This window comes from Carex rostrata, chromosome 8 (genome assembly GCF_964058835.1).
Source record: "Carex rostrata chromosome 8, lpCarRost1.2, whole genome shotgun sequence".
Classification (NCBI taxonomy): domain Eukaryota; kingdom Viridiplantae; phylum Streptophyta; class Magnoliopsida; order Poales; family Cyperaceae; genus Carex; species Carex rostrata.
Window position 1 is genome coordinate 11297298 of NC_135925.1, and position 14767 is coordinate 11312064.

At 33.9% G+C, this 14767-nt stretch overlaps 2 protein-coding genes across 2 annotated transcripts; one reads left to right on the forward strand and one right to left on the reverse strand.

The window, feature by feature from the left end:
- Nucleotides 1–3993: 3993 nt before the first annotated feature.
- Nucleotides 3994–4971, forward strand: LOC144558220 (NDR1/HIN1-like protein 13). Its single transcript, XM_078307010.1, has one exon. It carries the CDS (start codon nt 4185–4187, stop codon nt 4878–4880), a length of 696 nt encoding a protein of 231 aa, XP_078163136.1. The 5' UTR covers nt 3994–4184; the 3' UTR covers nt 4881–4971.
- Nucleotides 4972–5919: 948 nt separating this feature from the next.
- Nucleotides 5920–11723, reverse strand: ELP2 (elongator protein 2). Its single transcript, XM_078306484.1, has 10 exons — nt 11475–11723; nt 11281–11368; nt 11008–11093; nt 10746–10899; nt 10083–10243; nt 9010–9663; nt 7917–8238; nt 7151–7368; nt 6668–6848; nt 5920–6576 (listed from the first exon to the last, which is right to left on the reverse strand). The coding sequence occupies exons 1-10, from the start codon at nt 11622–11624 to the stop codon at nt 6098–6100; spliced, it is 2493 nt and encodes an 830-aa protein (XP_078162610.1). The 5' UTR covers nt 11625–11723; the 3' UTR covers nt 5920–6097.
- Nucleotides 11724–14767: the final 3044 nt, after the last annotated feature.

Sequence of the window (14767 nt, forward strand, 5' to 3'; positions counted from 1 at the left end):
CTCATGCTGATGATTTCCATCAATTCATTCTTTTCCTTCATTCATCATTTTCTATTTCATACTGTAAACTCGTTAAAATAGAATAGACAATATATAGAGCTTAGAAAAATTATTTGTGGTGAGAAAAGTACAATAGCCTATAGAAACTAATTTAATTCAATTTAATCATAGTTCGCTTTGATTTTCGCAAAAAAATGTTTCGACTCTAAATTAGTTTTTAATACTGTTTATAATGATGATTTTCATTGCTTTTTTTTTTCTTTTCATTTCTTTATCCATTTTTTTTTTCATGGTTGTTTGATTGCATAGTATAATAGATCTATTGTTTTACTACAATAGATTGTTATTATTCAACTTATTCCCACAAAAAAATAGAGAAGATATTAGAGTGAAAAGGAAAATATTGGTGGTTGAGGAAAGAAAGTTGAAATTGATGGAAATTTTTAGTGTGAGGGTTTATGGAAACTACTTTTTTTTTTCTCTCTCAATAATCTTAGAGAGTTGTTGTATTAGTTTCCTAGATCACTTATGCTGATGATTTCCATCAATTCATTCTTTTCCTTCATTCATCATTTTCTATTTCATACTGTAAACTCGATAAATAGAATAGACAATATATAGCTTAGGAAAATTATTTGCGGTGAGAAAAGTACAATAGCCTATAGAAACTAATTTAATTTAATCGTTGTTCGCTTTGATTTTCGTAAAAAAAGTTTCGACTCTAAATTAATTTTCAAGACTGTTTATAATGATAATTTTCATTGCTTCTTTTCTTTTCATTTGTTTATCCACTATTTTTTTTTCATGGTTGTTTTATTGCATAGTTATAATAGATCTATTGTTTTACTACAATAGATTGTCGTTATTATTCAAGAGGGAACCGACGGCAATCAATATTATGCATTTGAATCATTAATTTGTGCTTATTTGTAAACAAATATATAGGATACATGTCTTTTGTTAGCCCATGTGAATGAATTTAATTGGAACTTTTTCTTCATCAATCAATTTGCATCCTACTTTATAGTAATTTGTATTTATATGAGGTAATAATTATTCAATTTTATGATTATTAGATGAGGAGGGTTCAAATGCCTCCATTTTTTTGTGTCTTCATCATGCTTTCATTTTTAAAAATTTTAATAACTCAAAATTTAAATCTTAAAATTCAAAATAAAACCATTGGATATGAATTATATCATTTTATCTATGTATGTGTAAAAAATTATGACATTACAACTTTGTTTTGGTTGTCATCTTGAGCTTGTAAAAATGTATACTAATGTGGCTAATTTCTAGACGTTGATTTTTTAACTTATTAATTCACATAAAAACAAAATCAAAATGTGATAATTTTTTCTGGGCACATAGAGAAAATAACATAGATCACATCTAACAGTTTTATTTTGACGTTTAAATTTTTTAAACTTTGAGTTATTTAAGTTTTTAAAAATAGAGGGATTTGAACCCTCCTCAGATAGCCTTCTTTAAAGTATTAAGCAATAGCACTTTAATTAATGTGTGCATGCTGGAGATTTTTAATATGAAAAGTTTGAATAAAAAACAATTTGAACAGCTTTTATCTTTGTTATTTTTATTTTTATTTTTTATTTTAATCCGTGAAAATGTATTTGCAAAGTTGGAGTTATAAACTGTAATTTTGTAAAATACCCAACACAATGCATCACAAGAAAATAATTAAGAGTTTGAAATTTGATATATACAATAATTTAAGTCCAAAATACGGTACAATAAAGTTAGGCTTAAGGTTGCATTTTAAATTATCTTATTTTTATTATTTTGAAGGCATTTTTTACTTCTTCTTTTTTAATTTTTTTAGTTTTCTTAGTTTTTTGCAGAGCTGGATGGCGGGTTTTGGTCCCAATTCAAATTTGTATGAGAAACATTGCAATATAATCTTCGAATTAATTCTATGTTTCCTTTAATTAAAGTAGATATGGAAAACATTAATGTCCGTTCTATGAGCATATTATTTAAAAAAATTATTCATTTTGTAAAAAATAATAATTAATTCAATATCTTTGTCAGAAAATTGTAACTATTTATTCATTTAATAAAACCACACATTAAATTTAACAAAACAATGTCTATTGAATGAATATATCTTTGGTAAAATTGTACTAACATCAATATATAACTCATTATGTATGCCAAAAAAAAATCTAACTGTCAAATCATTAAATTAAATCACACATTAATATAATTTGGAGAGAAAGAAATATTGGTGTATGAGGAAGCATTTGGCAAAAAAAAAAAAAAAATATATATATATATATATATAATAGGAAGCTGGGGTTCCTCTATATATCTTCATAAATGATTTTCTTTCTTGCTTCCCCCCCCCCCCCCCCCCCCCCCCCCCCCCCTTCCTTTGTGCCTCAATTATTTTTGGGACTTCGGATATGAAAATTTGAGAAGTTGCAAGTTAGGGGCTTATCCCCTATCTATCTTGTCATAAATAAAAAATTTGGGGAATTGATGGGCACTAGATTGTTTCATTCGTGATTCTTTCGAGTGTGTTAGTTGGTGGATTGCGCTTTCAGAACCAAACCATTGGAATAAAATTTATATACAAAACATCAAACACCGATTTTGTGCCTATTACTATCTTTATTTTATTAACACATTCAAAGCTTTTGAAAAGCAATATTGATTATAATGCTTTCCCACAAAAAAGAATCTCTATTGAGCACAACCGGCCTCCTTCCTCTCTTGATTTTCTGCGCTATTTACCATGATGCGGTCTCTGTGGTTGTCTGGTTTCATTTAGAATTGATAATTAGCATAGTCACAGGATTCGCAAATTAAATTTGAATAATTTATATTTTAGTGATGTCGAACTAAACGCCGAATTATTCAGTTGACCGAACTTTGACCAGAATTAAAACCAAATAATTCGTTTTTTTTCCATAATTTTACGAATTTTTCCCGAATTTTTTTCATAATATTGTTTTTTGCTCTATTGCAAGACTGAGATCTTTGATTCAGATAATTCCGAATCACAAATTTTTGACATCGCCGAACCAAATCCGAATAATTCATTTGTCACTATGATAATTAGTTAGTCTAGATCATTGTCCCCATAATATCTCTGATCTTGAAATGTATAATGTATTCGTCGGTACACTTGCTAGCCACTAGCAAGATTTCAAATAAAAAAAAATTTATAAGTCGGCCATAATGCCAATAAGCTATCAAAAAGATTTTTATATTTAGATTTTGCTTATGCATATCATTTTTCTTTTAATATATTGTACGTCATTCCAATCTTCAATGAATATTTGATGAATCAATTTCAATAAGATGCAATGTGGATTTACAGTCAAGACAAGGTTTTTCCTGTTACCCCATAATTTCAAAAATTTTAATTATGTACATTAAAATTTAATTGATTTTTATTTTTGAGTGTTTAGATAGTTCAGTTCCCCCTTGTACTGAATTTGTAATTTAGTTTTTTTTTTTAAAAAAAAGAAAAGATAAGAGTCAAGCCCTTAAATTTCATTTATGATGAGTTGGTGATACTAGATGTGTCTGGATTATATTTTATTTAAAATTGCAAAACATAAACCTAAAATAGAAAATGAAAAGCCAAGGAAAGAAATAAACTTTAAAAAATAAAATACAAAAGAAAATAAGCTGCCAATGTAAATAAAAGAAACTAAAAGGTGTTGTCTCTGACATCTGTTTTTTTATCAGACATTCTGAGTAATTTAGTAATTAGAAATTCACTTTGTCCTTTTGAAAACTTGAATTCAAACACACTGCATTTTACATTCAGCCTCTCAAATCTCAATCTATATTTTTTTAGTCCTATGCAAAATTCAAACCAGAAAGAAAGAAGTCAAAGAACAATCCATGCAGTTATTCGGGGTGCTTGTACTGGTACACTTTACTTCAAGGTTAAGAGTCACATATAAACCAAACAAATCCATTACACCACCCGCTTTATTCAAATTCTAGGCCTCTTGAGCGACTCGTAAAACAAACACACATGGCCCCATTATCCATTTTATAAAAAAAGCTTCTTTGCTCTTTACCTTCTTTAATTGCTGTCAACTTTAAATAAATAAAAACCAAGAACCTTGCTTCGCATTGTAGTCTTTCTTCTCTTCACTTCTTCTCTGATACCTCCTTTCACCCCCTCCCCTCCACCATTACAGACGATGATACCACAAAGTATCCCATCTCCATACGGCTTCCAACCAATGAAACAAGCAACAAAACCAATCATGGGTCCACCTTCAGAGATGGATTTTAGATCAAGAAAGCAATTGCTTCTTCATCCTCACCACAGAACCGACCCTTTAGTTTGGTGTTATGGAATTCTGTGTGTTGTATTTAGCCTCACTTTGATCTTAGCCGGTATCGCAACTCTCATAATTTTCTTAGTTATAAAACCTAGAAACCCCTTATTTGAGACAGCAAATGCAAGTTTAAACAGCATCTATCTCGACACTCCGGCATATTTTAACGGAGATCTCACATTTTTAGCCAACTTCTCAAATCCAAATCAGAAAGTTCACATCACGTTTCAGTACATAAGCTTGGAGTTGTACTTTAATGATAGACTTGTGTCAGCTCAAGCTTTACGTCCTTTTGCGCAGAGAAGCAGAGAATCAACAATCCAAGCCGTACACATGGTATCAAGTCAGGTGCTTCTACCACCGGATCTTGCTGTGCGACTGCAAGATCAGGTGAGGAGAAATAGTGTTTTGTATGATATTAGAGGAACTTTTAAGGTGAGAGCTAGTTTGGGTTTCATGCATTTTACTTATTGGGTTTATGCAAGGTGTGAGATTGAGCTGGGTGCTCCTCCAAGAGGGGTTCTCTTGGCTAGGAGCTGTAGAACTAAGCAATGAGCACAGAGAAGAAATTGTTCACTTTTGTTCATTTTGTTTGAACTCGGTTTAATTATGAGTATACGTGATCAATGACAACTTTTTTTTGGTATCTTGTTTTGTTAAGCTCTTATTTGGTATAATTGTTCAAAAAACATAAAGCAGCTCGGTAATGAATAATGTCTCCGTTTATGCTCATGTCAGAGTACAACTTCATTTTCGTTGCATTTATTTGATTTCTGATGACATTAGTTCATGTAATATTGTTTTCTAAATGTAATTAGACTGGTTTCTTATTTGGAGGCAAAACATCTGCCTGTGGGGCGCCTCTGCTTTTTTACCTTTTTTTTTTTTTTTTTTTTTCTAGAATGGATTGCATGTTAATTTGCTTTACCCTTTTACATACACCCAATTGCGTTTGAACTTCTTAAGCGCTAAGGAAACGACAAGTAACGACAAAGTACCGAAAAATTGTGGAATCCATGCTACAATAATTGAAAAAGGCTAAAAGGCTATTATGTTTCTTTAGTTCTTTCTGAGCAAGCAAATCATGACTTTTCACAGGTTAAAGATGATAATAAGATCGTCATGTTACAAATTATTTCCTTTCTTTCTTTTTTTTAAATAGGGTAAATTTCGGTGGAGGTCACTAAACTTTGTTATTTGTCACGAATTGGTCACTCAACTTTGATTTGTTCCTTTTGAGTCACTCAACTTTGTTATTTGTTCCAATCAAGTCACTTAACGTTTTCCATCCAAATTTTTAACGGAATATGCTAATTCCGTTAGTTTTTTGGATGGAATATGCTAATTCCGTTAAAATTTTGGATGGAATGGATATATTCCGTTAATTTTTTGAACGGAATAGGAATATTCCGTTAAAAATTTGGATGGAAAACGTTGAGTGACTTGATTGGGACAAATAACAAAGTTGAGTGACTCAAAAGGGACAAATCAAAGTTGAGTGACCAATTCGTGGCAAATAACAAAGTTTAGTGACCTCCAGCGAAATTTACCCTTTTAAATAAAAGAAGTTACATATCATAAAACGAGAAAATAATTCATGGTAACAATATCAAATACTGAATTCGAACTTAATCTTTAGGTATCGTACACTCACCAATTAAACAATACAAAATAAAACATCAAAAGCCCCATCTGAAAACTACAAACAGTTGCAATCTACCTGTCTATCATCATATGCTAACTTGAGACTGTATGTTAATTCCACCTGCACCTTATTTCACACGCACATCAAAAACTCTGACAGAATGATCGGCCCCACAAGAAGCCAGCTGAAGCACTTCAGCCGACTCACTGCCATTGATGTCTCTCCACCTCAGCCTATAAACTGTCGACACGTGACACAAGAATGGATCGAATCTGATCGCACACGCAGCACTAAGTGCTGGTACCTCCAAATTCCTACTAGCTACACTCCATATTTCAATAAGGCCATTATCCATACCGACGGCAAGTAGACTGACACATCCCGATGGGTCACAGCTGACCCATGACAGAGCTGTCACACTGTCCCGGAATTGGGGTAAAGTGGAGAGAAGATTGACAGAGGATGAATCTTTATTCACAGACCAAACTTTGACAGTTTTGTCCCTTGACCCAGTTGCAAATTCATGCTTAAACGGATTCCATGAGCATGCCCATATTATTCTCTTGTGCGCCTCATGCTTCACAATCAATTTGTGGTCAACACCATCTACACTTATAACAAACAATACATAGTTCATAAAGTTTTATACAGCACATGGCAGAGAAATTGGCTTTTCAGAATTGGAAACAGATTAAACCTGGGGTTTTACTAATAGAGAAGACAGATAGCTGACGATCCCGTGAGACTGAGAGAAGTAGTGTATCATCATGAGAGAACTCTAATTGTGTAACAGTTAAGTTGTGAGATTGCAAACGGCCAACAGCTTTCCATGAACCAACCTCCCACAACCATATCTCTGCTACATTTGCCGACTGAGCCTAATAAAGTCAAATGCATTCAAGTGCATTAGATCCCTGTGTACATAAATTTCAGATACCATAAAAATTTCAAACATATTTCCAAAACATCACGTGCACCCCTAGTAAACGCTAACCACAAAATCCATTCCGTTGCTCCCGTGTTGTCCAAAGAAATTGCTCACTAAACCCCTAACTATTTCTTTAGTGAGGCCACTTTTAAAAGAAACTGGAAGTTATAAAGGTGGAGTTCTTCAAAACTATTCGAGATCACTAGTTTTGCAGAGTTACACTTGTAAAAGAGACTCTCTCCTTAAGAATACCTTGCATGAGGATGCGACAAGCGTCCCAGCATGGTTACAACAAAGAGAGAATAACTCGTTGCCATGGCCATAGAGTTTGTGTGATTCAGGCCACAAAGTATGCCATGCAAGTTGCTCCTCTACTGGTGGCTCAGTAAAAACTGTGGGGACCGCATCAGGTATTGTCTCTAGAGAATCCACTGCATCTGTGGTTCTTGCAGTTGGAGATTCCCTTGCACCTAAGAAGAGTTTCAGTGTTGGATGTCAAAAATGTTCAATTAACTTAAACAGATGGTCTCCAAAATAAACCTGACTCCCTTTTTGGTCTCCAATTTTTAATTCTCACTCTGATCACCAAATGTGTCATATTTCAGTTAAAAAATTAACAAAAATGCTAGCCAGCATTGACTTGGTATAACACATTTTTAGACTGAAAAAGGGCTCATTCAAAGTAATTGACCACACTATGGTTATATGTGCGTCCTTTTTGACAAAAAAAGAAATGGTAATAAACTGTATAAAATATTACAAAAAGGGGAACTCACACTTAGAACCACAATGGAAACTGGATTATGCTTAAAATATTGTCTAGATAATTTACTTGGATGTCAATATGAAAATTTTGAATCCTATGCTATCATAATCAACATGTGGTTTCAAAGAGAAGAACAAACTCAAAGACACAAAACCAAATTTATTAGTTACTAAAATAAAAAGAAGGAAGATAAAGATTAAAGGACCATCATCTCACCCACTCAGACAAAAATATAGAGGCAAACAAGCTTACTATTGAGATATATAGGCTTCTGAGATAGTCCAAGAGCAGACATGTTGGCACCAAGAATTTGAACCCCCTTATCCAAAATATCCAAATTCCCTTGTTCTCTTGCCCATGCAGAGTTGAGAGTTTTTAAGAAAGACAAAGGTGCTTCAAAAACTCTAGCGACCTTTTCATCTGCACCACTGACAAATCGATGATTCCCTGACCCTTGTATCGAGCATACACAGTTTATGTCATGACCATGCACCTGGGGCCGTGCAATCTCATGCCACATCACCTTATTGTCAGGTGCTTTGAAGTTTTTCCATGGAGCAAACATACGAGTTGTCTGAAAGGTTGACCAGAGTCAAATTCACAGAAAAGGAGGATATGGCGTATGACAGTAAACATAACTACATTAAGTGACCACATAAGAGGCTAGTAATGCTCAGAGAGTTATTTTGCAAGCTCTGCCTATTAATTTTATTATACTGTCAAAAGCAATACCCAATATTACTCATCTTCTCAATAAAAATCCAATGAAATTTGCAAATTGGATTATCACCATGAAAATCAACTTTAATGTTATTAAAAAAAATTAACTTTCTGTACTCCTGGAATACTTCATATGAAGTTATTAGCCTAATCTGGTTGATTAATCTTAGATCTTGGCTTTAATTTTTAATTATTTTTTCAGGTAAGAAAAGAAAGGCTCATTAGAAAATAGGAAAAATGTTGAAACAATAAATATATCAGTTTTCTCACAAATGTCACAATAATGTGGTTTGCTAGTTGATAAATTGGACAAGTACAATGATAGTAATAAAAAGAGGGTTCTAGTGCCACAAGTTGCTATTTCTCTTCTACATTAATATTTCAAAATCCAAAGTCCATACTAACCATTCGATCTTGTTATTCTTAACAAGCTATGTGTCCATGTCAAATTTCATACTTTTCTGACAGAAATTTAGTCGGTTCATCTTTTGCATCTTCATCTTGTACACAATGAACTCAACAAATTATAAAACTTTACTTGGATAATTCATCTTTTAGCAAAGAAGAAGGTAATGTATCAGGGCCAACTATCAGAAACAAAAAAAACATGCCAAGGAAAACTTACCTGGTCATGGCTCACAGTGACCAGATAATCCCCAGATTGGGACCAGGTGAGATCAAAGACGGATGAAAAATGACCCAAGGGAACCCTTTGTGGTTGCCAATTTTCAGATCCAAAGCCAACATCCCTCCACAAATGAAAAGACCCACCATATCCGTGTGCAAGTATTGATTTTCCATCTGGGGCCCAATGGCCCCCATAAAACCCTAGTGCAGAGTGTGACAACTCACCCACTGTCACTACATTCATCCAAATTCCAGTATTTTTCTCAGGACGCCAAATCATCATGGTTTTATCCATAGATGCTGAAAGAATACTCATAGGTTGATCCAAATTGCTTCCATTGAAAATTGGAGGTTGCCACTCAACAGAGTACACCCAGTCTTCATGGCCTATGAGTAGGGATTCCAAGGAGACCTGGTACCTGGTTGACCCAGCAACAAAAACAGGACCTTCTATGTACGCTGTAAGTCCGGTATCATCTTTTTTTAATTCTGAAGCTGGAGAGGACGCCAATTTCCATATGCGAATTGTTTTATCTTGAGATGAACTCACGAGAAAAAAGTTGTGTTTTCCTTCTCCTAACATTACCAGCTGTGAAAAGTCTAAACTCCGTATCCAATCAGAGTGGTCTTTCAACTCACATACATGACTAAACTGCAAATAAGATATGAGTTAGCAAATTGTAGCTTTGGTGGAGTAAAAGATAATGATATAATAACTCCCAGGAAATATTCATATGTTCCCCTGATAAACATTAAATATCATGTGTAAAATTGCAAAAGGGAAAAAAAATTCTGTAAATAATGGAAAACATTTCACATGCCCGGCCACTTCTTATTTCTTGAAATGTGCCAATATATGAGATTTCTTCACACTTTCAAGAAAAAGAAAAAAAAATGATAAGCAGCAGTTGTTAGGCACTTGCTTAACCTATAAGTTGAAGACGGAGGAAATACAGAATACTTTCCAGTTTGTAGAAGTAGAAGTGAAACTTCCTACTATTGTAGAGATATGTATGAACTTTTTACTGCTTTGCAGGAACATATACTAAATTACTCCCATTTTCTACTAACCTTTCCTTTGAGATCACCAAAGTAAATATGAACTTTCTGGTCTAAGCCACCCATTGCTAGAAGCAGACCACCATTTTCACCAGGTACCTTGGTCAATGACAATGCAACCATGGGTTTACTCCCAATCGATAGAGAATCTAAACATGAAACTTGACAATTTCCTATCATAGATAAAGAAACCAATTTCAGAAAATAAAAGGCATGGATTTTGTGATACCAAAGAAAAGGCCATCACTTATCAGAATTTGCAAACAGAAACACTTCCAAATGCAAGACCATAATGAATATATATATTAACTGGGTGTAGGAAAATTAGAAATGTTCACTTTCCCCATAATTCAAATTTATCCTAATAAAGTATAAACTTTCAAATTTATCCTAATAAAGTATAAACTTTCAAATTTATCCTAATAAAGTATAAACTTTCAAATTTATCCTAATAAAGTATAAACTTCCAAGTTCAAACCCACCAAAACCTTATACTGGGTTAATGAATTACCTTCTCTAGATTAACTTCATCGCCTATACATAATCCAAAAACAGAATTTTCAGGCCAATCCTTGTCCATCTAGAAAAGGTGAATGTTTTTTTAATGACCTATTTGCATACAAACAATTTATGAATTTTCTGTAGGCAAGGAAATTACTTGACAAATCAAGTTACCACTGTCAGAAGATGGAAAGGTTAATTCCCATATGTGAACAATTCCGTCTGATGAGGTTGAAGCGCATATTGCAACAGTATCAGAAATCATGACATTTGTCAAACATGTCACGCCTTTCTTATGTATTCCTGGAAATTGCAATGCATGTCTCCACTGCAAAAATGAAGAATCGAATCAAAATTAACATTACTATTTTACAAACAATAAAGGTGCATTCACCAGAAAAAGAAAAAGAAAAAAAACTAGATAGCATTCACATACAAGTCTTTTTGAAGGATGAATTTCCCATGCAATGATAACACCATCAGCACTCCCAGAGAGTATGTAATGCATCTCTCTGTGCCCAACTGATCCAAATTCCAAATTTAGAGAGTGACAATTGAAAAGAACATAGTGAGATAATACTCATATACAGTTAAACACAAGCAATTTACTCAAATTTGCGGTGTACAACGTTCATGTAATAGAAAGAAAACATATTACATCAGTCAAATTTAAAAACACACTAATAAAATGTAAAAAGAATGTCAAAACCTTTATGAACATCTTTGTTTGTAAGAACCCACTGGGTGCAATTAACCACCGCTTTATGCCCAGGAAGAGTTGTCAGAATCTGAGCACTCTGCTCGTCAAAAAAAAATATATATATATATAAATAAAGAACAGAGTAAACACCGTTTATAAAACAAGAGATACCCTTCATATAGAAATGAATCAGAAAAGGTTACCTGGGGGCAAAATATGGCGACAGCGTTTTGTGCACCGAAGGCGACAAGACCGGATGGACCCCACGAGACATTGTTCACTATTCGATTACAACCAGCTCCGACGAACACCCTCTCCGCCGTCAAATCGCCGTCGCCGTTCGCCGGAGCCATCCCGATCGGTAGAAATTAGGGTTTTGGGTCTGTAGAGGGAAAACTTGTTAAATCTTAGTTGGCGTTGCTCGTAATGTATCATTCCAAGCAAGACCAGCATGTTTTGGAAAATTCGAGTTCATTTTTTAGAGCCTTAAAACAAACTCATCTTTCTAAGTGGGCCGCAGAATAAAATTATAATTTTGGGCTTAATTTAGGAGAGAGCACTAGGCCTGTCCGAACTGTTTCAAACCACTCAACCGCACAAGTCTGGCGCATTTTTAACAGGTGGTGGCAAAAAATCTCCTACCTCGTCGATCGATTGTGATTCGCATTTGACTTGTTTGTTAACAACTTATTCGTTATTAGACTAAGCTATTAACGAGCTAGCTCATCACTAGCTCGACTCAAAATTAACAAGTTTGTGCTGGAGTCTAGCTCGCTCACGAGCTGGCAAGCCAGCTGGTGTAAGTATGAATTTGTGTAAATTTAGTATGCATGAATTTATTCTGTGAACTATGTTTGTATGAATTTGGAGATTAAGTATTTTAGTATATATGTATTTAGTTACAAACTTAAGTTATGATAGATGACTTTATAATACATTATATAATACATTTGGGCTTTTAGTCCACGAGCTGGCTCGTTGCCAAAACAAGCAAGCCACAAGTCACTTTTTCAGTTCGAATCCGAATGTTGGCTCGCTCATGACTCGCTCATTGTTCAAACGAGCAAATCATGAACTTGATCTAGCTCGGACCGAGCCGGCTCGTTGCCAGGCCTATTTTTAACTGACGGCATATTTATTTTTTTATCTTCTGAATAATATTTCTTTGATTTTTTTTATTACAATATTTATCTTGTGGTGTACATGCACTGTAATATTTATCTTTGAGATGGGATGGATTAGTGCCGTACCGTAGCAATATTATGTTCACCATTTAAATCACCATCATAATCCTCTGCACTTAACAATTCCTTTTTTGAAACAAAAAAAATTGATCTAAAATTTCTTGTGTCAATTATGAGCTACCGTACAATTTTATATATTCTCATATTTAACATGGTTCAGATTTGTATAATATAGGTGGAGAAAAGGACTAGTCACTACTATGTACTTGCAATTTATCATCAATCATTTGATAAAACATGAAAGGGATAATGAGCCAAAATTGACAATAATGACCACTAACCAAGATAGCGACTGTGATGTAATCAGAGAAAGCAACCTGAGCAAGCGTCAAAAGGTTAGAGAAATTTCCACTGTTAGAACTCCTGGACAAAGGTACCCATCCGGGTATGACATTGGAACATCCACGGTGCATGTCATCTCTCAGAGCGGAGACATCGAACCTACTTTAGGTTTGACGGACTTCAAGACCGTCCAATCCGCTTTAAGATATATGCACTCTCAGAATGAGACAGTATCACAGTAATGTCAACGGGCTGGTTTTGGGGCGGGTTTTGACCCAACCCAACCCAATCCTTACGAGTCTGGCTCAGAAGAGCCGGATAAAATGCAAGATTGGTTCTTCTAGTGTTGTGGGGATTTAACTTCTTTTTTTTTTTCTATTTTCATTTGATTTGGAAAGTAATTGTAATGTAGAATCATGTTCTTGATTTGGATGCATCACTGGAGTCAGGCCCCCAATTTGTATAAATAAAAGTAAATTTCCCACATTTTTCTTTCACTAATAAAGAAGAACTGTTATGATTGGGTCCAACATGATGCATGAACTCATCACCCTTCAAAAGGTTCTGTTAAATAAAAAACAAAAACAGTTTCCTATTTTTTTTTTTTCTTATTGAGTTATGAGCACTGTAAGAACTCAGAAGTTTCAGGAAGACAATTAATTTCAGAGAATCAGAGCACGTTAATCCAAGATGATTTATCCAAGTTCAGAACCGAGGGAATTAACGATTCCCCAAATCAAGAAAATGGTTGATTTTGCTCAGTTTTTTTATATTTGAAGTTTGAGATCAAGGCATGAGAGTAACATGCAAAATCAGAGATGTGATTTGAGGCTAACTTAATCTATTTACTGGCATCTCTCTTCACATTAGTTGCTATTTGGGTGTAAGAAGTCTCTGTCTGTACCCATGTGCCATGTGGCCAGCATGTGGCCATGTGAGATCCCTGCTGGAAAGCTTTTCGTGCCGCCTATCTTTTACGTACACTTGCTATGTAGTCACATTTGTTGTATTTTTTTAATTAACCCGGTCTTGCAGGTAAAAGTATATTTCTTTTACTCTGCAAGGAATTAGCTGGGAGTCCGGAACAATATAAAATTTGTTTTACAATGGCTGATATCGTTGCAATCATGGTTATTCTCGTCAGTATTCCTATTGTCAAACAAATTTGAAACTTTTTTTTGTTTCACTTGAAAGAATTTTTATCGTTCTTTCTCTTCAGAAAGTAACAAATTCTGCAATATGTAAACTTTTGAGTAAATGGTACTATGCATATCACGGGTTGGTCCATAATACGGATTAATATTTTCGTTTTTAAAATTCTAATTGTCGACCCGAACCGTTCAACATGATCCCCATATGAATATGTACTTGCAAACTAAATTTTAGAATTTTTTTAAATTTTTTAATATTTTTTAAGATAGAGAGAAAATCACTTGATTTGAAAATTCTGAACCATCCAAAAATTCTACCGATCTTTAGAAATAGTAAAAAAATTCTAAAAAATATAAAATTCGGTCTGCAAGTACATATTCATATGAAAATCATTTTGAACGGTTCAGATCGACTGTTATAATTTTAAAAAATAAAATATTAATTCGCATTACGAACCAAATCATAATATGCATATTACCATAGACTCACTCTAAAACTTTCTGTAATATTTATTCCCTTGAAACTTTTGGAAGGAATAATATGATTATGTCATATACTCATATTACAATAATTATTAATCAGCATGTCACATTGTTATCATACAACCAGCCATGGTCACAAGAAATCCATTTGGGCCTTCTTTTAATTGTCTAATTAATTGTCTTGTACAGTTGTACCACATCTAAATCCAAACTACATTAATCATTGAAACGCACGTACATCATCTCCCGGTTACATTTTCCAGGAAAAGTTTTTGTTCAGGCGCACTTTGCAACTGTACCTTCACATTATTTAGCACGAAGTTTAAAGTTAATATT